We start from the raw sequence: 27,176 nt of genomic DNA, 5'->3' as shown, positions 1-27,176 counted from the left end.
TAAGTGGGAGGAAAGAAAGTGGAGGGACAAGAAGGACTCTCACCTTCTGCCTAAATCTTGTGTTACTTTAATTTCCTCCCCAAAGCAACGAGGATGTATTCTCTGCTAAATGTGGAGAGAGTGCAGAGAGGGGTGAAGTTAGAGGGAACAAGTTAAAAAGAATATGTGGCAGTACTGTTTGAAATTCCTTTAGTTAGCATTCAAGTCTCTTGATAAATGAAAGCCAATGAAAGAAAGAGGCCTATTCTAGTAAAAAGTTTCCCTTTTTTTCTCATAGAAGCCATATTCAAAGCCAGTCAGCAGAAAGAGTAACATTGTAGGAGGGTGTTGGTAAAATGCAGGAGCTTTTATATAGAAGGAAAGTAACCAAGTTTGTCCAGGTTTCACTTTTTTCCATGTCAGATACATGTTCTTTCCAGAACAAAGAGTAGCTACTGTTCTGTGTGGGAATAGGAAATAACCGAGTCCATGAAAAAGTTTGATGAGACTCTCCTTTATAAAAGAAGTATAACAGGCCTGAATCAGTGATTTTATGGTAATCTATACTTTAAGCTAGGAACCATCTTATATGCTATACATATGCATAGCAGCATATGTGATCTTGAGAATAAATATTTGTGCTTTGTATTTAAAAAAATGTTTATCTTTTTTTCTTTACATCAGAAAAGGTAGTGATAACCTAAGTTAATTGCAAAAAAGGATTGGTGAATATTTTAAAATGAAATCTTTATGTATAACCACCATATGCCTTTATAGACATGTATTTAAAACCTTGAAAACTTGTGAATGACTGCCACACTTGTGATTTTAGTTAAGTTTTAGACAGTCCAAGTATACAAAATGCTCATGCAGGTTGCTAAAGCCAAGTATAACTTCGGTCTTACTGGAATATTGTCCAAAGCTTGGAAGCCAAGCTACACAGAGTGTGAAGGAGTTTGTCCTGAAGTTTTGTTCATTTGGGCTCAGTTCATTGTCTTTTTCTTCATGAATTTTAATTACAGTAATTCAGAATGTGTTGATATATAAATTAAAGACTTCTGCATACTTAAATTCAAGAACTTGTAGACTTTTGCTAAATGTATGAAATTAGCAAATATAGGTGATGTTGGTTTGTGTGTTGAGAAGTGTTCAGATGAAGTGTGATAATCTCTCTTTTTTAAGTAAAGAATAACTAGATTTTGTATTGAGGTTTTTTTTTTTTTTCAGTGATGGTTACATTGCTCATGTCCCATTGATAATTTTCTTAATCTTTAACTTCTTGATAGCTACTGTTTGAGTTCCTGGAAAATATCAATTATTATTTCTCTAGGATACTTATATGCCTTTAGTGGTTTCCCCTTTAAATTGGAAGCTGCCTTGAAGACAAGGACTGTGGTTTGATCACTTTGTCTTCTTGGTGCTCATTATTAGCTCAGTAAGTAGTTGAAAAGTGAAGAAAATTCTGTCCTTGTACATCCTTCCTTTTCTCTGCCTTTGGTTCTGTAGAGGTGGGTCAGGTTGATAATGCAGGTATAATCAAAATGCAGGTGTAATCAAAACGGAAAAAAGAAACCTCCCCCAAAAATCACAGGTGCTAGTGTGTGTGCCACCTGGGTTCAAACCCATTTCTCCAGTGAAGCCTTTTCATCTCTGCTAAAGGGGACTCTGCAGCCTGTTAAACGAGTGCAACTTCTTAAAACAAAATGAGATGTTCCTACTTAACCCATTATGGTTTTTTAGGAGAGGTTTTTGCAATATGTGGAAGCTGTGATGCTTTGGGAAACTGGAATCCTCAAAAAGCTGTGGCTCTTCTTCCAGAGAATGAAACAGGTGAAAGGTAAGCATGGACATGTCATATTACCAAATAATTGTGACATTCAGATTATAAACCTTTTTTTTTTTAAGATATCTTGGTGTATTTTTCCTTTAATTTTTAGCAAACTTATCACATATGCATAGAGAGTAAAGTCATTTTACAAACTTTGCTGTGAAAAACAAGTTCTTTTGTTTCTTAGTTTTGACCTCTCAGATAGTTTCAAGTCTTGGCTGTTAGCTGCATCTTTTGGTAGTTAATACCATGTTCCTAAACAGGCTTATGTTGTTGTTTCTTATTTTAAAAATCTTTTTAAGACATTGTCTTTGGCTTCTTGTTACATACTCTTTTTAAAAGATCTAATTTTGCTTTAGCCTAAGAAATAATTTTCTTGAGACATATAGACTATTAAAAGCAGAGAGTGGAACACATCATTAGAATTTTTAGCTAATGAAATGAGTTCACTACTGACATTAATTACAGCACTAAACTTAGCATGGGTGTGTTGGTGCATTGGAGAGGAGAAAGGAGGGCCTGGGTGCCAGCTCAGTTCTGCTGTTCTGATTTGGGGCAGATCCCGTATCTCTTAAGCCTCAGTTCCCTCAACTACATGGTAAAGAGGTTAGGATAGAATCAGTGATGTGAACAATGGTAATCCTTTTCTGCCTGCAGATATTTTGAAGTGTTACTGATTGTCAAATGTATGTGTGGGGGTAAAGGAGAGATGAGATTGATTGTAAGTAGTGTACAAATACATGCAGTGCCCCCAGGGAGAAATATCAGTTAGATGATTATTAAGCATTTCTACTAAAACTGGGGCCTATAGAACCAATGTTAGACAAAAAACATTTTTTACTAGTGCATGATGTGAGAAATGCTCAGATTGAGAGCAAGTGTTTAGAAATGCTTATGGCAATTTGGCATTGCTAGGACACCGATACATGTAATGGACTTACTGAACTGGATGTGTTGTAGACTAGCAGTATTGGTAGGTTAACACACACAAACAGAAACTGGCCCTTCACAGCAGATAGTTTGAGGAGGACAGGGAAATAACAGGGAAAGTAGAACAAGACCATAATGTTATCTTAGGAAAAGAAAACAAACACATAGAATACCATTTTCTCTGTCATTTGTGTGACACGTTTTCTCAGCCAGTTCTCTTCTTTTTATATATATGTTAAATTCTGTTGACAAATGATATTGGGATCACAAATGAAATGTTTATTCTGTTCAAGTGGCTATTTTTTCCTTGATTTGTGAATCTGTCACTCTTGTCTGAGGTGAAACCTCATGTCCTTCTGAACTTGTTTACCTCTGCTCTGAATTCTTGAGCTGCCCTATTATCTGTCTTCTCATTGCAGTGCCTTCTTTCTTTGTGAAGGAGGACTCTAAGGCCCGAGGGCTTCAGTAATTGTAGCACCTGGGTGCCATTGTTGTGCACGGGCTTAGTTGCTCCCTAACATTTGGGATCTTCCAGGACCAGGGACTGAAACCATGTCTCCTGCCTTGGCAGGCAAATTCTTAACCAGTAGACCCAGGAAAGTCCTAAAACCACTTTAAAAAAGTATTTTAAAAGGACTTTAAATGATTTAGAGCACTTTTAAAAGGGGCTTTTAAAAAAAAGTACATATGCTTAGGCCCTACTCCTGGAAGATGGATAAGTACTGCACGGGAGTGGGACCCCAACACATTTTTAAAGCTTCATATTAATTCTACTGTGCACATCTGGGACAAGTTTCACTTAATCTGGTTGATTTTATCTATGAAGTAATACTGGACATTTGCCATGATTTTGGTAGCAGAGATGGGAACTAAGTTTCACCCCAGAGTTGGTAGAATCTGTCTAGAGCCCTGTATTGAAGAGGATTCTGAGGCTTATCAGGGAGAAGTAGACAGGGCACATGTGTGGAGCATTTGGTCTGTCCTTGCTGTGCAGCAGTGTTGCTCAACCAACCATATGCATCCAGTGTATCAAACTCCACGTGACCAGGCTTCACCCCAGACCTGTGAAACCAGTGTCCCAAGGTGGAGCCAGGACATATGTATTTTATTATTGCCAGGTTAATCTAATTGTTGTAGCTGGAAACCAGGGTTGACAGCTGGTTGTGGATATTTGTTAGAGACCAGAATTGAGTCAGAGTAAGGGTAATGCCTTAAGTCTATCTTGGCAGAGCCAGGTGGGGAGCAGTGCTGACCATCTGGTATCATGGATGAACACTCGGAGCTCCTGTTTAGTCACTGAACTATTCATGCTGAATTAATGTTTGGGTAATGATCTATGACATGGGCTCTCAAACTTAAGTGTTCATCAAAGCCTGGAGGCTTGTTAAATTATAGAGTGCTTGGGCCCTCCCTGGGAGTTTCCAATTCAATAGTTGTAGATGTATTCTTAGATTTTGCATTTCTATAAGCTCCCAGGTGATATGGTCCTGGGACCACACTTTAAATGCTATTGGTCTATGATTTGAAGTTAAAAATGACTTGAATTGTAGTGAATTCTTCCACTGTTGAGTCCAAACTTTAGAAATAGCATTTAGAATATGTTAGAATAGCATAGTTCAAAGGAAGACATTAAGTTGTGAGACTTACAAACAAATAGACACAGACTCTGCTTGACTAGAGGGGAATAGCTAGAGGCTGGGCAGGAGAATAAGAGACAGTGGAAACAGGAGGTTAAGCCAACTCTTAGCCTCAAAGCCTCTTAGCAGCCATGTAATATCCCTAGCTCGGAGAAGGCAGTGGCAACCCACTCCAGTACTCTTGCCTGGAAAATCTCATGGACGGAGGAGCCTGGTAGGCTGCAATCCATGGGGTCACTAAGAGTGACACGACTGAGCGACTTTCACTTCCACTTTTCACTTTCCTGCATTGGAGAAGGAAATGGCAACCCACTCCAGTGTTCTTGCTGGGAGAATCCCAGGGACAGGGGAGCTTGGTGGGCTGGGACTTAGCAGCAGCAGCAACATCCCTAGCTAAGTGAAAAGTGAAGAGATTCAGAAGTCTGCAGTGCTTGCTTGCCTTTTTTTGTTTGGAATATTTCTGGTTCTTAGTATGACTCATTGTTTAGGTCTCAGCTCAAACAGCTCTTGTTGAGGTCTCCCTCCAAAATTTGTCCCCTCAGAAAGGTCAGTTAGTCCTTCCTATGTTTGTTTGTCTACTCATGTAAGCAAACACTCTCCTTGAAGATAAAACTTTTTGTCCCTTACTCATCACTATGTTTGATGCCTAAAGCTAAGCTTCTCTGTACATCAATGCCAAAATGAATCTTGGAAACAAGAGTTTTGGTTGAAGTAGAAAAGGACAGCTTTATTGCTTTGCTAGGCAAAGCAGGCCACAGTGAGTTAATCCCCTCAAAACTGTGTCCCAAATTGGGAAAGATAATCAAAAGTTTTATGGTATTTGCCCCAAGAAGGCGTGATCAGCTCAGTGGACATTTCTTCTGATGGGTGAGGTGAATGGGAGTCAACTTCATCAAGCTTCAGATCTAACTGGTCTGGAGTCTTCATGCTTGTGGTCTGCATACCATTAACTTCTCCCACCTGGAGGGGATTTCAGTATCTGTAAAATAGCTCAAGGATAACTGTTGTATGTATACTTAGTAGGGAAACAGGACCTTGCCACAAAGGCTGCTCTTGACTGTTCCTTTCTCCCTGGTCTTGCATCCCCTCCCTTCCCTAATTAAGAACTGCTGGAATCTCCCCATTGGAACTCAGAGAAGGTCATGGAGACTGAATGAAGGTTGTTTCCTATTAATCAAAGAAATGGGAGATACAAAGGTCTTGAGCCCAGTAGCTCCATGGGGCCCAGCATGGTATTATGTTCCCAGTTCCCAATTGATATCAGGCCTCAAATAAAAATTTTTGTAGGGATAAATGGTATTGATTACACATCTTACTTGAAGGATTTTATGAATTAATGAAGTCTTACCTTTTAATTTGATACTGATGCTGCTGCTTTCTTTTTTTCTCACAGCATGTTATGGAAAGCAACCATTGTACTCAGTAGAGGAGTATCAGTTCAGTACCGCTATTTCAAAGGGTGCTTTTTAGAACCAAAGGTATGTTTTCTTTATCTAGTTTCCAGTTTCTTTAGAACACTTCTTTCAAAAGCAAATAACTTAAGTTTGGAAACATTAAAAGTAAAATGAGTTTGTTTTGATCAAATAAGGAAAAAAGAACTCTAGATTAATAATGTTTCAGTACCCAAAAGAAAGGAAATAGCCACTTCAGAGGCAGACAGTGTGTGCAGTGGAATTTTTTTAAAAGACTAATAGTAAGTATGTTCTGCAATATTCTTATCATGAAATTGGTTTTAATGATAAATGTTCTTGATAGGTGTGCATTTTCTATAACTTTTGTGAACTAGTTAGTAACCCGTAGTAAGGGTTTTTCTGTGTGTTTCATGTTTTTGATTTGTTTGTGGTAAAATATATTTAGAGGAGTATATAGCCAACTCTTAAGTACCATTTTAAAAATTATTTCACTGCAGCCAACTCTTAGTGGCTGCATTAACTGCTATCAAAACTGAAGTCATTCTTTTTAGATTTTTTTCAGTGATGGTGTTGATAAATCAGGATCTTTTCTAAAGGCTTTGAAGTATCAATTAGCTCTAAATCTGCTTGCTCACAATGGCTTATTATTTTGGGATCATTTTCATGTTTAGAAAAGAAAATCGATTCTTATTTTAAAGATAGTTGCTTGCTGAAAGGATTCTTTTCTTTCAGATTTTTATCTGAGCACACTATGGGCTGCATGTGAAAAAGAGCTTAAGCAGGAGTCTAGGAAGCAGAATGTGGATTAGATCTTTTTAAAAATGTATTTCCCTGTGGGGTCCTTGAATACTAGTTACATGTGAGGAAAAAAAAAAATGCAAGCAGCCACTGTTTCCTCAGTCTCTTTAGCCACCATTATAAAAAACAAAAAAATTGACAAACCCACTTCAGCTGTCTTTTGCACCTATTACGTTTCTTATTCCAAAAATATATTGTAAATATACTCAGTAATTAAAATTAAATTACATTATAGTTGATCATTATGTTGGCTTATCTTGACAATAGTCTCACTTTAATGGCTTGGGAAGAGATCAGTTATTTGGCTGAGGGGTTGGATTGTGGCAGAATTCTTTAGTATACAGTGAACATTTGTGCATAGAATGTAGATCATAGCTCTTATGACTAAGCTTATTTGAGGATCCTAGTATATGAAATCTGTAACATGTGAAATTAACTAAATTTTACTTAAGGGGACATATGGACAAGAAAAATCATAATGAATCCTTTGGGCATAGTTTCCTAAAGTAAGACTGTTGGCAACACAGGTCAAATTAAGCCAATCTATTTTCTCTTTTCATTGAAGATGTAACCAAAAGCAGCAAATCAATCCAAAATGTCTTTTCAAAAAATTGGCAAGAATTCTGTTTACAGTAAGAAACAAGTTTTTCCCCTTGTAATACTTGCAAAAGTTTACAGTATGTGTTGGTGAGTGTGTTTCTTTAAGTAGGTGCTCTGTATCGTGTACACATGTACCGTGTGATGCAGGGGCTGCCATGGTAAGTATGTTTTTCATGGAATAGAGTAAATAGCCACATAATAAATTCCATGCATATGGCTAGAGATTTTTTTCCCCCATATGCCAGCTTAAAGTGACGCTTTACTTTTTAAAGTTGGTGGCGCTTTTTAAATGAATAATGATTTCAAATAGAAACTTTGTCTCAATTGTGCAATGATAGAACCAATGTGCAAGGAATCTTAAATTGTGAAATGATGTAAATCATTAGAGTATATGTTTTATGAATATAAAGAATGATTGGAAAGAAAAATAATTATAAAAGCATTGAAAAACTGAAATGGGTAATAAAGTTAATTTTACTGAGTCAAGTTTTTGGTAGTCTATCCAGACAGTTGTAGAACCTAAACCAAAAATCTTGTGATGTTGTCGCTTGACCTTCAGAATTCAGCTTCCTCATCCATAAAATGAAGGGTTTGAACTGTGGATTTTTTAGGTCCCTTTCATTGCTAAAACTTTTCTATAGAACATTTTACCATTCATAGTTTCTCTTCATAATTTGCTCTTTCTGGCATATTCCTCTTAAGTTTAGAAGAGTCTTGAGGTCCTTTTTCTCCTAATTTTTCATATTCTTATACTTTGTAGAATTAGAATAAGGTATTAATAATTGAATTTTAAAATAATTTTACAGGTAACAAATATATTAAACATAGCACACAAAAATAGTAGATATTCTTGGAATGGAAACATTGCTGTGAGTCTGAAGATAACCCATTATTTTCACATCTTCACCAAAGATAATTTTTGAATTAACATGTAACTTAAACATTTTAAAATCCATGTTCACCCCTTTTTATTTGTGGCTGGAATTAGAGATTGTCTCATACTAAGATTATATTGTCTTTGAAATTTTTCATTCATTTCAGTGAAACAGCTCTTTATTTTACAATAACATCTACTTTTAATTTTTACAGGTGCTAACATTCACTCATAATTAGATTCATTACAAATTTTTTTATCTTGTGGTTTATCTCCCTTGATTATTGTTTAAATCCTTTAATATAAGAAACATTTGATAGGCAGACAGTTGTTTCTTACTGGTCTTATTAAAAATAGTGATTTTTAATAACTATGTATCTGGCCTCTGACATAGATTAATAATTCTTCAGAGTCCCTTTCTTTTTTTCTTTTTTATGGAGACATCAATAGTTTAATGAATGGGGAAGCTTGAATGTATGAAACAAATCTTGGAGCAACACCCGACCATGTGCAAACCTTTGCAGGCAGGACATGGTAGCAGTCTTCACTGTGGGTGGGGAATGGGGGAATTACCAGTTGCAGGGGAATTGACTTCACGTGTGAGCTCCTTTCACATGGGTCTTTGTTTCAAAATTGTAGAAAGAAAACAGTGAAATTTCTAAAATTTACACTTAACAGTTTTTATGATATTTGAAAGCAGTGATATTACATGATAGTGATTATTTTGCTTGGTGGTTTGTTAAAAACAAAAACTGCACTCTATGTTATATAATCTTATTTCTCAGTGCTTGATGTAGCTGAGTGATATCAATCAGTAACTGTTTAAGAGAGCAGTCATTATGATGTTTTTCTGGAAACTTTTTTTTTTTTTTTTTTTTTCGTTAATATGCATTTTGAAAAGTGTTCCAGCAATCATCTGATTCAATACATGCTATGATGGGCTTCGCTGATAGCTCAGTTGATAAAGAATCTGCCTGCAATGTAGGAAACTCTGGTTTGATTTCTTGGGTTAGGAAGATCCCCTGGAAAAGGGAAAGGCCACCCACGCCAGTATTCTGGCCTGGAGAAATCAAATCCATGGACTGTATAGTCCATGGGGTTGCGAAGAGTCAGACACAACTGAGTGACTTTCAGTAATAATAATAAAAATAAGATGTGGAATAACTCTAACAGTACTGTTACTAGAATAGTGTCTTCGGCTAATAGTTACTTTTTTTCTCCAAAGACCCACCTTCCATTTCATTCCAAAGCACTTAACATTTTGATAGTCTTCTACAGAATGGAACTCTTGTTTTTTTCTAAGATCTTGAAGAGTGACTTATTACATTTAGAATATTAAAAAGGACTGCGTGTTTTGGAATTGTTAACTGAGATCTTTAATTTCCCAGTGCTCAAGTCTTAAGTTTTTTTGTTTGAAAAAATATTAGTAAGCTAAAATTTAAGATTACCTTCTGAAGTTTAATAAACTAGGCATTACAATTTTGGAAATTCAGTGTGTTTTAAGATTTGGTTCATTTGTCAGTACCATAACATTTTATGTACCAATCGTGAATTTTTAATGTGAATGCTTGTAGACTCACTCACAAGCCCTTCGGACTTGTAATTGGCCCTTTGGACTGCTCCTCAAAACTCCATTCTGTTTGAGCCTCATTTGCTTTATGCTATGATTAGAGGGTTTGTTATTAAAACAGATGGGGGTGAGGTTTTTAAACTTAATTACTATAATATGTTCACTCTCAAATGTTTAATCCACAGGGTTATTCTTATATGATTATAGATACTTCAGTCAACACTTTGTGAAATTCCTCTGATAACAGAATTAAAACAGAAACAGTCTCTCTTCTACTCACTTTTAATGCCCACTGGTATTTACTGTTACATTCATGGCACCCTTTCAAGTCACATTTCATTAGTAACTTTTGTAACAATATGGATCTATACCTTTTTTGTAGCAAAGAGGATTTTTTTTTGAGGTGGGTGCAGGGGACATGGGGAGGGTGTAAGAAGGGAATAGGTTGGTTAGTTTTGGCTGCCCATTATTGCTAAGAAACATTCCTATTTTTAAAATATATATGCATCTTTTGAGGATTATAAAGTTTTATCTGTGAAAATACAGAAAAATGATAGCAGAAAGTTTTAGTGAAAAATATCTAACAGATGCAGGATCAAATGTTCCTCGTTTTAAAACATAATTCACCATATTTTAAGATGAACACTTTCACATTACATTTTCTAAAAATGTCTACACAGTTTATTATCAATTCACAAGTGAACACTTCTGACAAGGATGCATTCAGCCGGAGAAAATGAGTTCCTCTATTGTCCCAGGGTTAAGGAATTGAATGTATATCTAATGCAATGTTAGTTTTCAAACTTTGAAAGTTTACAAGTTTTAAATAAGGTTTTAGCCTCTGGATACTTTCAGTAGTAGCAGAATTCTCTCTTGCCTAACTTGTTACATACTTACTGTCATTTGGCACATTTCTTAAATCAATATTGAAATCTAGAAAATTATAAAAGTATTTAATACCATCTACAGATGTACTATAGGGAGAAATGTACATGTTCCAGACTTAAGAGTATATATAATACATACCTAGAAAAGAGTTTGAATATGTGAGAATATTGATAGTGATTGTCTATAAGTGATATGATAATAGGTGATTTTGTTTTCTTTTTGCTTTTCTGTGTTTTATTAAGTTTCTTTTTCAGGAGGAAAAAATACCTTGTTAGGTTATCAAACCTTGTTAGGTTTGAAATTTTGCTTTTAAAATACGTAAAGAATTGTTTTTGGCACATAAGTTTAATTAGTCAAGCTTTTTTCTTTTTTTAATGAAAAATTAGGAAGCACTTCATACTTTAGTCCCTTAGGAACACACAAAGGAGTCTTTGTGCTAGTTCATTCTAGCTTTTAAATTGCTGTAGACATTATCAACAGTATATAAGGCTGGGCTTTCCTGGTAGCTCAGATGGTAAAGAAACTGCCTGCAATGTGTAGGAGACCTGGGTTCAATCCCTGGGTTAGGAAGATACCCTGGAGAAGGGATTGGTTACCCACTCCAGTGTTCTTGCCTGGGAAATCCCATGGACAGAGGAGCATGACAGGCTACAAGTCCATGGGGTCGGCAAGAGTCAGACATGACTGGGCAGCTAACACTTTAACTTTCTTTTTAGTAAGACAACTTGATAACAGAAGACAAGTATTACAATTTTTCACACTGTATGAATTTATAAACTTCGAGGCATGAAGAGTAAAACTGGATGCCTACTCCCATTTAATTAAACTTGTTCTTCAGATTTACCCATGCATGTTTCCTTTCCTGAAGGAAAGGGCTTCTTGTGCTCCTTAAAAGAACTGGTTACTCTGATGTGAGGATCTGATATTCTTCCCGTTACCTACTTAGCAGTTTTTAAATACTTGAAATGAAGAACTTTATGATGCTTTCTAGTTCCTTGCATACTTGCGATAATTGATCTTGCAGTATTTGTTCTTACTGTTTATTTCTATCGGAGAGTTTCAGCTTTTTCCAAACCATTGAAGAGTTACTTCAGATGAGATGCTTCTTCCAGTAATCACATTGACTGCCGACATACGGAACATAATGTGTATTTGCTGTTAATTTAACTCAGAACAGAGTATCAGTTAAAGATTAAACTGAGTATTGTTGGCAGATTAAAGAATGGGTTTAGAACGGTTTTATGTGCCAGTTCATCTCATTTTTCTGTTTACTGCCTCACCCTCATTTTCTTCCAGCGTTCATCATGTTTTGTGACCTGGTACATTCCTGATTTGGGGCATTATAATATTGATATTAACAAGATGAATCTCTTGGTTTCATGCTTAGTATAAGACTTAGGCCACAAACATCTAATGACATCATGGGTAGAAAATAAGATACAAGAAATTATTGCAGACGTTTAACTTTTAAATTGCAGACTATCGGTGGCCCATGTCAAGTCATAGTTCACAAGTGGGAGACTCATCTACAACCACGATCAATAACCCCTTTAGGTATGGGCATTAACTGCATCTGTTTGAGGCATATGCATAAAGTTACTAATGCACATTGGCTTAGTGGGATTTAATAAATATTTATTTTAAAGTTTAAGGTAAATGCATTGTCAATACTACAAGTTTCACTTAGTGTCTTTCAAAACTAAGCAGTTCTTAATTGCCTTTCTTTGTAAACTTAATTAGAAACCTTTGTCTAGTTATTTTTAATTTCTTGGATTAGATGACTTCATGGAATATATATTTCCATTTGGAGTAGTTACAAAAGTTTGTAAAATAGCATTTTTCTTAACTGAGCATCCGTCTGTGGCTTTGATGACTTGCTCAGAGAACTTAGAGAACATTCAAAGAAAGAACTAACACAAAACAATGATTCTTTTAGCTTTGAGTAGTATATTATTTTATTTATTGTGTGTGTGTTTTTTTTTTAAACTAGTGAATATTTGAATAAACTTGTACGAATGAATTAAAATTTCCCGGTTGGACGGAGGAGCCTGGTGGGCTGCAGCCCATGGGGTCGCTAAGAGCCGGACACGACTGAGCGACTTCACTTTCACTTTTCACTTTCATGCATTGGAGAAGGACATGGCAGTCCACTCCAGTGTTCTTGCCTGGAGAATCCCAGGGACTGGGGAGCCTGGTGGGCTGCCGTCTATGGGGTCACACAGAGTCGTACACGACTGAAGCAACTTAGCAGCAGCAACAGCAGACATTTTCGCCCAGTACCCTGCTGGCTGTGTTAAAGTTGCTATTCAGATAAATTTTTGTTTGTTTAAGTGTTATTTAGTTTTCTTATGCCCAACAATGGCATTTCTCTTCATACAAGTATTTTTTAATTTCTTTTTCCATACTGAGATTGAAATTTGAAATTCTTTTCACATACATTAAATTACCCACTTGGTTTTGTATATAAATTAGTGGTGAGAAATCTTTTAGTTTCTTGAAAAAATTATAATTTAAAGATAATAAATGGCTTGTTAGTTACTAGCTTAGATTGGAAAATAATGAGTGATTCTGCTTTACCCTGCATCAAGGACATATCTCGTTTAAACAAGTATCTTGTTCCATCCTCTGTTGGATTTTCTTTTTGCATGTTTTAATACATTTCTGATACTATATTTATAAATGTTATGATAGTGTATTTTAGAATTATACTGAGGTTGGGAAATATTAGGAATTAAATATTTAAAAAATTACATTTTGAAGCATCCTGCAATTAAATATATTTTCTTTGAGAGGTAGGATGATTTTCTGATCTTTTTAATAAATTTATTTTAAGCTTTTGGGAAGTATAACTTCTGAACTTAAGAGCTGTGTGAAATATACCAGAGAATCTTTACTGGAAACTATCACACTTATTTTGACAACTGTTTCAGATTTATGTTTAAAGTAAACTGGGGAATGAAGTAGCAGGGAAGATAATCAGTATTTTACTTAGAGGGTGGGGATTAACAGTTTTTCTCATTTAGTTGACATTTCTGTTGGAAGGGAGCACTTACTTTTGGTAGTTCCTCACAGCTCTATGTATACAGGTAAGTTTATGCTGTTTGAAAAGCTTTTAGCTGGCTGTAGAGAATAGTTGGGGTTTGACGAGCATTATAGTTTAGTTAAGATCAGAATAGGCACTATGTGAGAATAAGCATTTTAATTGTGCCAAGACCTTTGGTTTGAAAAAAACCAGGCGATATTGTTGTCCAGCAACTTGTCAGTCTCATACATTGGTTGGTATAAACATTTGTCCCAGTGCCTCTAGTCTGGAGCACCTCTCTGAGGAGTTTTCTTTTCTCTTCCTTGTAACATTGTGAATAATCACCATAAATGTAAGAATTATTACTGTCTGATAGCCTCCTTAAAAGGGGTTTCTTTATTGAGGGCTACAATAAATATGCTTATTCACTTTGGGATGCTTTTATATTTTTAATTAATTTTAAAAAAATCCTTAAGGTGGGTAATTTCTCAGTTGTTCATTCTGTGTGTACATCATGAATTGTAACTAAGTTTTCTATTTTCCTTCAATTTTAGAAAGTGAAATTATTATTGACGATGGACAATTTGGAATCCACAGTAAGTGAGACTGAGTTTTCAAAAATCTTCATTCACATGGTTGAGATCTTACATTTCATTAGAAACAGCAGAGAAATAAGACTGATTTTTTTTTTTAGATTATTTATTTATCTATTTATTTTTGGTTGTACTGCATCTTTGTCTAGTTAGGATGAGTGGGTGTTGCAATACGTGGGTTTCTCATTACAGTAGCTACTCTTGTTGCAGAGTACAGGGTCTAGGCACAAGGGCTTCAGTAGTTGCAGCTCAGGGACTCATCAGTTGTGGTGCATGAGCTTCAGTTGTCCATGGCGTGTAGAATCTTCCTGGACGAGGGATCAAACCTGTGTCCCCTGCATTGGCAGGTGGACTCTTAATCCACTGGATCTAAATACAGGATCTACTGTATCACCATGCTGCTTGTGGAATCTTAGTTCCTCAATCTGGGGGATCAAACCTGTGTCCTCTACAGTGGAAGTACAGAGTCTTAACCACTGGACCACCAGGGAATTCTCTCTAGTATATTTCTTATGCTTTACAATTTTATCTTTTTGATTTTTATTTCGCTGGTGACTTTAGGTGTATGAATTAATAGAATTAACTTAAAAGTATTATACTTAATGGTTATTATATCATTACTTAACAGTATTGTGTTTGAGAATATTAATTGTTCTAAACCTTTACATGTGAACATTACTCATAACCTACGTTTGTGCATTGTTTGTATGTGCATTTATACTAAAATCCAGATTAAGAATAATGTTCTAGTCATTCTGGCTGAGTAAACAATTTACAGTGGAGTCTAAAGTCCTTTTACTTCTGAAAATGTTATGCATTCTTATACTTTCTGCATCAGTAGATATTTTATCCTAAGCATTCAAGTTATTTCTTCAATGACTGGAATTCATTATCATGCTAAACCTCCATCTTCATTTTAGATACTATACCATAGGAATCAAAAGTTATAAAGGGGGTGAGCAGAATGTGTGCTTACAGAACCAGAGATAATTGCTCATAACCAGAATTACTTGTTCCTGTTGAATACAGGAAGGAGTAGGGCCTGGATGTTTTATTTTTATTTATTTATATGGCTCTGCTGGGTCTTCATTACTGCACGTGGGCTTTCTCTAGTTGAGGTGAGGGAGGGCTACTCTTCAGTGTGGTGTGCATTGTGGTCTGCAGGCTTCTCATTGCAGTGAATTTTCTTGTGTAGGATGGCCTCTACGCTGGTGGGCTCAGTAGTTGTGGTGCTAGGGCTTAGTTGCTCCGTGGCATGTGAAATCTTATAACCAGACCAGCAATCGAGCCACTATTCCGCTCATTGGTGGATGGATTCCCATCCACTGAGCCATCAGGGAAGTCTGGGCCTGAGTGTTTTGATTGTTGTTTTACTAGGTACATATGTTTATCCACTTTACAGATGTATATGCTTTTGTAGTGTTCAGACAGTAATTTAACTTAATTTCTTGATTTTGTTTGGGATTATTTATTACATCATGAAGTAGTCTAACACTTGAGATGGTAATGGTTTCTCTTTATGTATAAAATTTTGATAGTTAGGAAATCAGACCTAAGGAGAAAATTTCCTTGATTTTTTTTTTTTTTTTTTAATCCTGTTGATGGAAAACTTAGGTACAAAACAGTTGTCAGCTCCCTGGTATTTATGACAATGTTATTACTTTCGTTAGTAAGAAACTTCAAATTAAACAGTGCTAGCAGTGTTATCACAATCATGCAGTTTATCAATGGCAGAATATGTAGGTGGATAATGCATTTATTTATTTATTTATTTTTCATTAAAAAAAAAAGACAACCCTATTTTTCATTGAAGGATAATTGCTTTACAGAATTTTGCTGTTTTCTGTCAAATCCCAACATGAATCAGCCATAGATACACATATATTCCCTCCTCACCCCACCCATCTAGGTTGATATAGAGCCCCTGTTTTGAGTTTCCCAAGCCATACAGTAAATTCCCGTTGATTATCTATTTTACATATGATCATGGAGGTTTCTATGTTACTCCTTCCATACAGCTCATCCTGTCCTCTCCTCTCCCCATGTCCATAAGTCTATTCTCTATGTGTTTCCCCATTGCTGCCCTGTAAGTAAATTCTTCATTACCATTTTTCTAGATTCCGTATATATGCGTTAGAATACAATATTCATCTTTCTGACTCACTTCACTCTGTATAGTAGGTTCTAGATTCATCCACCTCATTAGAACGGACTCAAATGCATTCCTTTTAATGGCTAAGTAATATTCCATTGTGTGCGTTCCACAACTTGTTTATCCATTCATATGTCGATGGATATCTAGGTTGGTTCCATGTTTTAGCCATTGTAAATAGTGCTGCAATAAACAGTGGGATACATGTGTCTCCTTCAGTTTTGGTTTCCCCAGGGTATATGCTTAGGAGTGGGATTGCTGGGTCCCCTGGTGGTTTTATTCCTAGTTTTTAAAGGAGTCTCCATACCGTATTCCATTGTGGCTGGATCAATTTAGATTCCCACCAACAATGCAAGAGCGTTCCCTTTTCTCCACACCGTCTCCAGCATTTGTTTGTAGACTTTTTGTTGATGGCTGTTCTGACCAGTGTGAGGTGATATCTCATTGTAATTTTGATTTACATCTCTCTAATAATGAGTGATGTTGAGCATCTTTTCACGTGTGTGTTAGCCATCTGTATGTCTTCTTTGGAGAAATGTCTGTTTAGGTCTTTTTCCCACTTTTTGATTGGGTAGTTTGTTTTTCTGGTATTGAGTTGTATGAGCTGCTTGTATATTTTGAAAATTAATCCTTTGTCAGTTGTTCCATTTGTTATTTTCTCTCATTCTGAGGCTTGTCTTTTCACCTTGCTTATAATTTCCTTTGCTGTGCAAGAGCTTTTAAGTGTAATCATGTCCCATTTGTTTACTTTTGTTTCTATTTCCATTACTCTAGGAGGTGGGTCATAGAGGATCTTGGTTCTCCCTATGTTTCCTCTTAAGAGTTTTATAGTTTCTGGTCTTACATTTAGGTCTTTAATCCATTTTGAGTTTATCCTTGTGTATGGTGTTAGAAAGTGTTCTAATTCCATTTTTTCACATGTAGCTGTCCAGTTTTCCAAGTACCACTTATTGAAGAGGCTGTCTTTGCCCCATAGTATATTCTTGCCTCGTTTGTCAAAAATAAGGTACCCATAGGTGCATGGGTTTATTTCTGGGCTTTCTATGTTGTTCCATTGGTCTATATTTCTGTTTTCATGCCAGTACCATACTGTCCTGATGCCTGTAGCTTTGTAGTATAACCTGAAGTCAGGAAGGTTAATTGCTCCAGCTTCATTCTTCTTTGTCAAGACTGCTTTGGCTATTCGGGGTCTTTTGTGTTTCCATGTGAATTGTGAAATTTTTTGTTCTGGTTCTGTGGAAAATGCCATTGATAATTTGATAGGGATCACATTAAATCTGTAGATTGCATTTGGTAGTATACTCATTTTCACAATATTGATTCTTCCTACCTAGGAACATGGAATATCTTTCCATCTGTTAATGTCGTCTTTGATTTCTTTATTAGTGTCTTATAATTCTTTGTACAGTTCTTTTGTCTCCTTAGGTAAGTTTATTCCTAGATATTTAATTCTTTTTGTTGTAATGGTGAATGGAATTGATTCCTTAATTGCTTTTCTGATTTTTCATTGTTAATATATAGAAATGCAAGTAATTTCTGTAAATTGATTTTGTATCCTGCAACTTTGCTAAATTCACTGGTTAGCTCTAGTAGTTTTCTGGTACTATCTTTAGGGTTTTCTATGTAAAGTGTCATATCATCTGCAAACAGTGAGAGCTTTACTACTTCTTTTCGATCGGGATTCCTTTTTATTTGTTTTTCTTCTCTGAGTACTGTAGCTGCTGCTAAGTTGCTTCAGTCGTGTCTGACTCTGTGCAACCCCATAGACGGCAGTGCATCAGGCTCCCCTGTCCCTGGGATTCTCCAGGCAAGAACTGGAGTGGGTTGCCATTTCCTTCTCTAGTGCATGAAAACTGAAAGTGAAGTCGCTCAGTCGTGCCCAACTCTGAGCGACCCCATGGACTGCGGCCTACCAGGCCTACCAGGCCTACCAGGTTCCTCCGTCCATGGGATTTTCCAGGCAGGAGTACTGGAATGGGTTGCCATTGCCTTCTCCCTTGCTGTAGCTAGAACCTCCAAAACTATGTTGAATAATAGTGGTGAAAATAGACACCCTTGTCTTGTCCCTAATCTTAGGGGGAATGCTTTCAGTTTTTCACCGTTGAGAATGTTTGCTGTAGGCTTATCATATATGGCCTTTACTATGTTGAGGTAGGTTCCATCTGTGCTCATTTTTTGAAGAATTTTAATCATAAATAGGTGCTGAATTTTGTCAAAAGCTTTTTCTGCATCTATTGGGATGATCATATAGTTTTAATTTTTCAATTTGTTAATGTGGGGTATCACATTAATTGATTTATGTATATTGAAGAATCCTTGCATCCCTGGAATAAACCAAACTTGATCATGGTGTATGAGCTTTTCGATGTGTTGCTGAATTCTGTTTGCTAACATTTTGGTGAGGATTTTTGCATCTATGTTCATCAGTGATATTGGTCTCTAGTTTTCTTTCTTGTGTGTTGTCTTTGTCTGATTTTGGTATCAGGGTGATGGTGGCCTCATAGAATGAGTTTGGAAGTGTTCCTTCCTCTGCAATTTTTTGAAAGATTTTTAGAAGGATAGGCATTAGGTCTTCTCTGAATGTCTGATAGAATTCTCCTGTGAAGCTATCTGGTCCTGGGCTTTTGTTTTCTGGGAGATTTTTGATCACAGCTTCAATTTCAGTGCTTGAATTGGGTTGTTCACAATTTCTAAGAAGATTGAACTTTTCTAAGAATCTGTCCATTTCTTCCAGGTTATCTATTTTATTGCCATATAGGTGTTCATAATAGTCTCTTATAATCCTTTGTATTTCTGCATTGTCTGTTGTAACCTCATTTTTCATTTCTAATTTTGTTGATTTGATTCTTTTTTCTTGATGAGTCTGGCTAAAAGTTTGTCAATTTTGTTTATCTTGTCAAAGAACCAGCTTTTAGTTTTATTAATCTTTACTGTTGTTTCTTTCATTTCTTTTTCATTTATTTCTGCTCAAATTTTATGATTTATTTCCTTCTACTAATTTGGGGGTTTCTTCTTTTTCCAGTTGTTTAGGTGTAAAGTTAGGTTGTCTTTTCACTGTTTTTCTTGTTTCTTGAGGTAGGATTGTGTTGCTATAAACTTTCTCTTAGAACTGCTTTTGCTGCATCCCATACTTTTGAGTTGTGTTTTCATTGTTACTTGTTTCTAGAAATTTTTTGATTTCTCTTTTGATTTCTTCAGTAACCTGTTAGTTATTTAGAAATGTATTGTTTAATCTCCATGTGTTTATGTCAAACCTGGTTTTTTATAGTTTTTCTTATAGTTGATATCTAGTCTCTCATAGTATTGTGGTCTGAGAAGATGCTTGATATGATTTCAGTTTTCTTAAATTTACTGAGGTTTGATTTGTGACCCAAGATGTGGTCTATCCTGGGTAATGTTCCATGTGCACTTGAGAAGAAGGTGTATTCTTCTGCATTTGGATGGAATGTCCTGAAGATGTCAGTGAGATCCATCTCATCTAATGTATCATTTAAGACTTGTGTTTCCTTATTAATTTCTATTTTAATGGTCTGTCCATTGGTGTGACTGGGGTGTTAAAAGTGTCCTATTACTGTGTTACTGTCAATTTCTCCTTTCATGTCTGTTAGTGTTTCTCTTATGTATTGAGTTGCCTATGTTGGGTGCATAGTTACTTATGCCTTCCTCTTGGATTGATCCCTTAATCATTATGTAGTGTCCTTCCTTATCTCTTGTAATCTTTATTTTAAAGTCTATTTTGTCTGATATGAGGATGGCTACTCCAGCTTTCTTTTGCTTCCTATTTGCATGAAATACATTTTTCCATCCTCTCAGTTTCAGTCTGTGTGTCTTGAGATCTGAAGTGGGTTTCTTGTAGACAGCATATATATGTGTCTTCTTTTGTATCCATTCAGCCATTCTGTGCCTGTTGGTTGGAGAATTTAATATATTTACATTTAAAGTAATTTATTGATAAGTGTGTTCCTATTGTCATTTTCTTTAATTGTTTGGGATTGATTATGTACATCTCTTTTCTTCTGTTGTGTTTCCTGACTATATAAGTCCATTTAACATTTGTTGTAAAGCTGGTTTGGTTGTACTGAATTCTCTTAACTTTTGCTTTCTGAAAAGCTTTTCGTCAATTTCGAATGAGATCCTTGCCAGGTACAGTAATCTTAGTTGTAGATTTTTCCCTTTCAGTACTTTAAATATATCCTGCCATTCCCTTCTGGCCTGCAGAGTTTCTGCTGAAAGATAAGCTGTTAAATGTATGAGGTTTCCCTTGTATGTTACTTGTTGCATCTCCCTTGCTGCTTTCAATATTCTTTCTTTGTGTTTAGTTTTTGTTACTGTCCTGGTGTTTCCCCTTGGGTTTATCCTGTATGGGACCTTTTGTGCCTCTTGGACTTGATTGACTATTTCCTTTTCCATGTTCGGGAAATTTTCAACTATAATCTCTTCAAAAATTTTCTCATACCCTTTTTCTCTTCTTCTTCTGTGAGCCCTATAATTAGAATGTTGTGCATTTGATATGGTCCCAAAGGTTTCTGAGACTGTCCTCAGCTCTTTTCATTCTTTTTACTTTGTTCTGCTCTTCAGAAGATATTTCTGCCATTTTATCTTTCAGCTCACTGATTTTTTCTTCTGCTTCAGATATTCTGCTATTGATTCCTTCTAGAGTATTTTAATATCCGTAATTGTGTTTGTCTCTGTATGTTTATTATTTAATTCTTCTAGGTCCTTGTTTATTGATTCTTGCATTTTCTCCATTTTGTTTTCAAGGTTTTTGATCACCTTTATTATCATTATTCTGTTTTCTTTTTCAGGTAGTTTCCCTGTTTCCTCTTCATTTATTTGGACTTCTGTATTTCTAGTTTGTTCCTTTATTTGTGCATTATTTCTCTGCCTTTTCATTATTATTTTTTTAAGTTATTGTGTTTGAGGTCTCCTTTTCTCAGGCTTCAAGGAAAGTTGAATTCTTTTCTTGAAAAAGGTTGAATTCTTTCTTTCTTTTGGTTTCTGCCCTCTTAAAGTTGGTCCAGTGGTTTGCGTGAGCTTCCTATAGGGTGAGATTTGTGCTGAGTTTTTGTTTGTTTTTCCTCTGATGGGAAATGCTGAGTGAGGTGGTACGCCTGTCTGCTGATGATTTGGTTTGTATTTTTGTTTTGTTTGTTGTTTAGATGAGGTGTCCTGTACAGGATGCTACTGGTGGTTGGGTAATGGTGGGTCTTGTATTCAGGTGGTTTCTTTTGTGTTAGTTCTCACTATTTGGTACTCCCTAGGGTTAGTTCTCTGGTAGTCTAGGGTCTTGTAAGAGTCAGTGCTCCCACTCCAAAGGCTCAGGGCTTAATCTCCTTGGAGTCATGAACTATGCCATGGCTCAGGAGATAAACAGCTCCAGAAATGGGGTGTTGTTACTTGATAAAATCTTTCAACAAATATTTGTTCAGTATTTGGTGTGTGTCAGGCTCTGTTCCAAGCCCCTTTTCCTGTTTGGCCTCGGCTGCCCTCTAGTTGGCAACCGCCTGTTCCCTGCCCCTAGCATCTCCCAGTACATTGATTTTGTTTGATTCTTACCTCCTGGTGTCTCCACTGCCAGCACTAGTGAAATAACTAGTTTTCAGCTGAGTATCTCATGTGACACTTTGGAATTGTAACTGTGGTCAGCAGTGGAACAACTGCTAGGTTATAAGCCTTCTTGGGATATGTATTCTTTCTGAGATAGATTCGTATTGCTGCAATAATATATTCAATAAGAGTATTTTAATTTAGTTTGTTTAGTTGTTAATGTTCATTTAGTTTTTTCCCCCTTCATATGTGTATACATTATGTACTTCATATAAAAGTTTTATTTTAATGACAAACTTAAGACTACTTGTATATTTGCTTTGAAGAGAAATACCAATGATAGATAACCTGAGTGTATCAAACTGTGAATGTGAACTGGAACTGTCGCTATGTCTTGTAGTTATTGGCTTGTTTTTTAAAATGTGTATATTAATTAGTGTTCTTCATACTTTTTCTAGATGGTATTGAGACTCTGGATTCTGGATGGCTGACATGTCAGACCGAAATCAGATTACGTTTGCATTATTCCGAAAAACCTCCTGTCTCAATAACCAAGAAAAAATTTAAAAAATCTAGATTTAGGTAGGACCATGTGTATTTGTTACTTATTTATTTTCACCATTGCTGTAGATTTCTGATCCATCTGGTTATAGGCTTTAAGTGTATCATCTGAGGAAATAGCATTCTTATATTCTAACAAACAGCAGGGTCTTGTAAAAGTGAATTTGCTTCCTTGCATGAAGATTATTACAGTTAAATGTACTTACATTAGTCTTAATCTCCAAATGTGAAATCAGAAAATTTTTTTTTTACTTTACGTAAGTGATTTCTAGGCTGACATGTCTTTGTAGTTCCTACCATTTGAAATTTCTTAGTGTAGCAATTTGTTTCAAAATTGATGTGATGAAATGATTTTGTGTTAAATGAGGGGAAAATGGCACAAACAGAAAAATGGTCACTGGAAATACACTTCAGTGTCCTAAATTTTCCTGTGTCTTAATAACAAAAAACCTTTTCATTAAGGAAAGGTCACAGTTACCAGAGCAGTTCCAGGTTAGTGCAATTGTAATCTTAATTTAAGAAATAGATGTCAAGCTTTGTATAAATAACTAAATAGTAACTTAAACTTTTGTAATGTCACCATGTATATCTTTGAATGGACTGATTTCTTAGCAAAGCAGGCAGCCTTATCATTTGAATTTTTTTAACTTTGGGACCGAGAATTCTAAGTATGCTGTGTAATGCAGGTTTTTCTAACAAAATGTCAGGACTGGGTTGAAAGGGCCATTTTTAGTAACTAAAGTAGTTAACAGTAATAGTTAATATCTATTTTCATGATAAAATTAATAATGATGGTACAGTTTGTAAATCCATAAACACTTTACAGTAACTGCTAAAAATACTATATTACTTATCCTAGTCATAAAATACGTATGGGAAAGGGTGGGTGACACTTCTCAACACTTTCAATTGGCCTGTTCTGAGAGTGAGTAAAGTGTGTTGGATGTACCTTGTCTCTGATCATTAGCTTTTTTAGGCCTCTGCTTTGCTTCTGAGAAACCTAGGTAATTGGACCATGTAGCTGATCTGCTCGGTCAGTTTGATTGCAAAGATTCTCTAACCAGATAGTCATAAATAATTAGATACTGTATTTACGTGTTAAAAGAAGCAAATAAGTTGTGTTATAGCTGTAAAGTGTCTTCGTTTTATGACTTTGAAATGATGATGATAGGACTTCTCGTTTCCACTGTAAGGGACGTGGTTCCATCCTTGGTTGGTGAACTAAGATCCTGCATACCACGATGCAGCCAAAAAAATTAATAGATAATTAATTGTGTTCTAATTGGATTGTTTATGCATACTGAGTCCTATGTTTCTCTTGTTTATATAGAAGTTGAGTGTTTGTATATATTACTGTGTTGCTTAGGCTTAAATTGGTTTGTTTTTATAACCATACTTATTTGGCCACTACAAATTACTGATTCCTACTGAAATAACTGTGCATAGCTAGCAATTGATGTTTGTTTTGACCATCTCTTGCCCCCAAATTCATAGTATTGATAGGTTAAGCCTTCATTTGCTAGAAAATAATTTTATCTACAAATTTATCATGACTAAAAGCTTAGCAGTAGTATTTGCATTTTAAATAAAACACTTAACATGATTTTTTATCTCCTTAACACCACATTTGATTTATTTATTTTTAAAGACACATTTATTTAATGTCATGATCAGACTGTTACATGGGTGCAGAAAAAAGCATGGATGCAAAAAAAGTCTACTTTAAAACTCTGTCCTGGAATGCTTTACACAGAACAAACTTGAATAACCTGTTACACAATTAGTCACAAATACAGTCCTCAAGTTTTTTTACCCATACAGATGAGTATTGTCTAGAACATCTTTCTTCATAGCTGCTGGGCCCTGCCACCACTGTGCTTGGCTGAGTTCACAAAATCTGTTGCAACCTGTGGCTTCCCTGTCACTTCTCTGGCTATCCTCTCCTGCTAAGCTTTGTTTCCTGGCAGTAATTAAAACCTTCTGCCACTGCCGTAGCTACTGCTACTGCTGGAACCACCAGAGTCACCTTGCTTCTGTGGTTTAGCAAGGTATTGGCCTTCACTACTGTACGAGCCAGAACTTCTCCGTCCAAAGTTTCATCCTTTCATGAGTCCAGAATTTGAAGATTGATGTTGTAATTGCCAAAATCACTGTAGCTTCTGCCACCTCCAGAATTGTTTCCATTATCATCAAATCCATAGCCTTCCCCACTGCCACCATATCCACCACCAACAATGGCTATTACCAAAGCCAGCTTGGCCACCGAAGTTTCCTCCACAACCAGAGCTGTCATCCTCACCACAACAACCTCCTTGGTTCCCACCAAAGTTTCCAGAAGTACTTCTGCCTCTTTGGTTGGATGAAGCAGTAGCCATCTCTTACTTAGATAGGACTTTCCTTACTTTCCTTACAGTTGTCGCCATTCACAGCATGGTATTTCTGAATGGCAGTCTTATCTACAGAGTCATGGTCATCAGAGGTTACAAAAGCAAAGCCTCTCTTTTTGCCACTGCCTCAGTGATTCATGATTTCAATGACTTCATTTTTCCCATACTGTTCAGATTAATCTCTTAGGTGATGTTCAGTGTTTTCTTTAATGCTATGAACAAAAACCTTTTTCACATTTAAGTGGGCAGTTTGAGAATCTTCTCTTGATACAACCCTCTTTGGTTCCACAACTCTTCCATCCACCTTGTGTGGTCTTGCATTCATGGTGAGATCTGCCGCCTCCACTGTGACAAACCCATGCCTCTAGAGTGCTTGATATTTGGACCCCTCATGGCCACAGTGTGAGCATTCCCCAATGCTCAGAATGGCTTCTCAGACTCTCCTTGGTTGTTGCAAAGCTCACTCCTGATGAAGAGCTTCTGCAGCTGTTCAGGCTCTCTGGGAAACTCTGACTTGGACTTGCCTTCAGCACTGCTTACTTAGTGATTTCCACAAGCCAAAAGGAGTAATCTAACAAGCAAATCTCACCACCACATTTTACACACAAGTTTCTCTTTCACTTGATTCCACCAGAACTTGGAAAGCAGTAGTGTTACTTTATGATAGACTATAACATTTATATATTCATTCCAATTCCAAAGAAAGGTAATGCCAAAGAATGTTCAGACTACCACACAATGGTACTCATCTCACGTGCTAGCAAGATAATGCTCAAAATTCTCCAAGCTAGGCTTCAACAGTATGTGAACCGTGAACTTTCTGATGTTCAAGCTGGATTTAGAAAAGGCAGAGGAATCAGAGATCAAATTGCCAACATCTCTTGGATCATAGAAAAAGCAAGAGTTCCAGAAAAACGGCTACTTCTGCTTTATTGACTATGCCAAAGCCTTTGACTGTGTGGATCACAACAAACTGGAAAATTCTGAAAGAGATGGGAACACCAGACCACCTTACCTGCCTCCTGTATGCAGGTCCTATATGCATACCTGTATCTGTATACAAGTCAAGAAGCAACAGTTACAGGTAGACATGGAACAACAGACTGGTTCCAAATTGGGAAAGGAGTACGTCAAGGCTATATATTGTCACCCTGCTTATTTAACCTGTATGTAGAGTACATCATGTGAAATGCTGGGCTGGATGAAGCACAAGCTGGAATCAAGATGCCGGGAGAAATATCAATAATGTCAGATATGCAGACAACACCACCCTTCTGGCAGAAAGTGAAGAACTAAAGAGCCTCTTATGAAAGTGACAGAAGAGTGAAAAAGCTCAATTAAAACTCAACATTCAGAAAATGAAGATCGTGGCATCTGGTCCCATCATGTCATGGCAAGTAGATGGAGAAACAATGGAAACAGTGAGAGACTTTATTTTTTTGCACTCCAAAATCATTGCAGATGGTGACTGCAGCCATTAAAAGAGACACTTACTCCATGGAAGGAAAGCTGTGACTAACCTAGACAGTGTATGAAAAAGCATAGACATTACTTTGTCAGCAAAGGTCTGTCTAGTCAAAGCTATGGTTTTTCCAGTAATCAATCATGTATGGATGTGAGAGTTGGACCATAAAAAAGGGTGAGCACCAAAGAATTGATGCTTTTGAACTGTGGTATTGGGAAAGACTCTTGAGAGTCCCTTGGACTGCAAGGAGATCCAACCAGTCAATCCTAAAGGAAATCAGTCCAGAATATTTGTTGGAAGGACTGATGCTAAAGCTGAATCTCCAGTACTTTGGCCACCTGATACAAGTAACTAACTCCTTGGAAAAGACCCTGATGCTGGGAAAGACTGAAGGTGGGAGAAGTGCACAACAGAGGATGAGATGGTTGGATGGCATCACCGACTCAATGGACATGAGTTTGAGCAAGCTCTGGGAGTTGGTGATGGACAAGGAAGCCTGGCTTGCTGTAGTCCATGGGGTTGCAAAGAGTCAGACACAACTGAGTGACTGAACTGAACTGATAACATTTATATAGCTATTTGAAGAAAACCTTTAATATAAATGGACTAAAGTCTTTAATTGATCCCTTTAAACTTGTTTTTTTTGGGGGAGGGGGGAGAGGTAGGTAGTTGCACATTGCTATTTGTAGACTAGTTTTTTGTTTTTTTTTTTTTTTTTTGGCCTGGGCATGCAGCATCCTAGTTCCTTACAAGGGATCAAACCCTTGTTGCCTATGTTGGGATCTTGGAGTCTTAACCACTGGACCACCAGAAAGGCCTGAGAATAGTCATATTTAATCTTCCATGCTTTCCTTGCCAATTCATTACAGTCCATTTGTGGTCGCTTTTTGTATGTCCTGGTAAAGAATGTTTGTTCTTTCAGGCTCACCAGCA

The 27,176-nt window shown here is 36.4% G+C and overlaps 1 protein-coding gene across 2 annotated transcripts in view; it reads left to right on the top strand.

The window, feature by feature from the left end:
- The window catches only part of GPCPD1 (glycerophosphocholine phosphodiesterase 1), a 68,514-nt gene that overhangs the window by 6,769 nt on the left and 34,569 nt on the right, over positions 1-27,176 (top strand). For both annotated transcript variants that reach the window (XM_018057368.1, XM_018057367.1), the window contains 5 exons: positions 1,720-1,816; positions 5,768-5,852; positions 11,995-12,070; positions 14,093-14,134; positions 22,289-22,412. In XM_018057368.1, the coding sequence (XP_017912857.1) occupies positions 5,769-5,852; positions 11,995-12,070; positions 14,093-14,134; positions 22,289-22,412 (326 nt within the window). In that variant the 5' untranslated portion in view covers positions 1,720-1,816; position 5,768. The remainder of the gene's footprint in view (positions 1-1,719; positions 1,817-5,767; positions 5,853-11,994; positions 12,071-14,092; positions 14,135-22,288; positions 22,413-27,176) is intronic.

The sequence above is a fragment of the Capra hircus genome, chromosome 13 (assembly GCF_001704415.2).
Source record: "Capra hircus breed San Clemente chromosome 13, ASM170441v1, whole genome shotgun sequence".
In the NCBI taxonomy this organism is placed as follows: Eukaryota; Metazoa; Chordata; class Mammalia; order Artiodactyla; family Bovidae; genus Capra; species Capra hircus.
The sequence above is the reverse complement of the archived record's forward strand: the minus strand, read 5'-3'. Positions and strand labels throughout refer to the sequence as shown.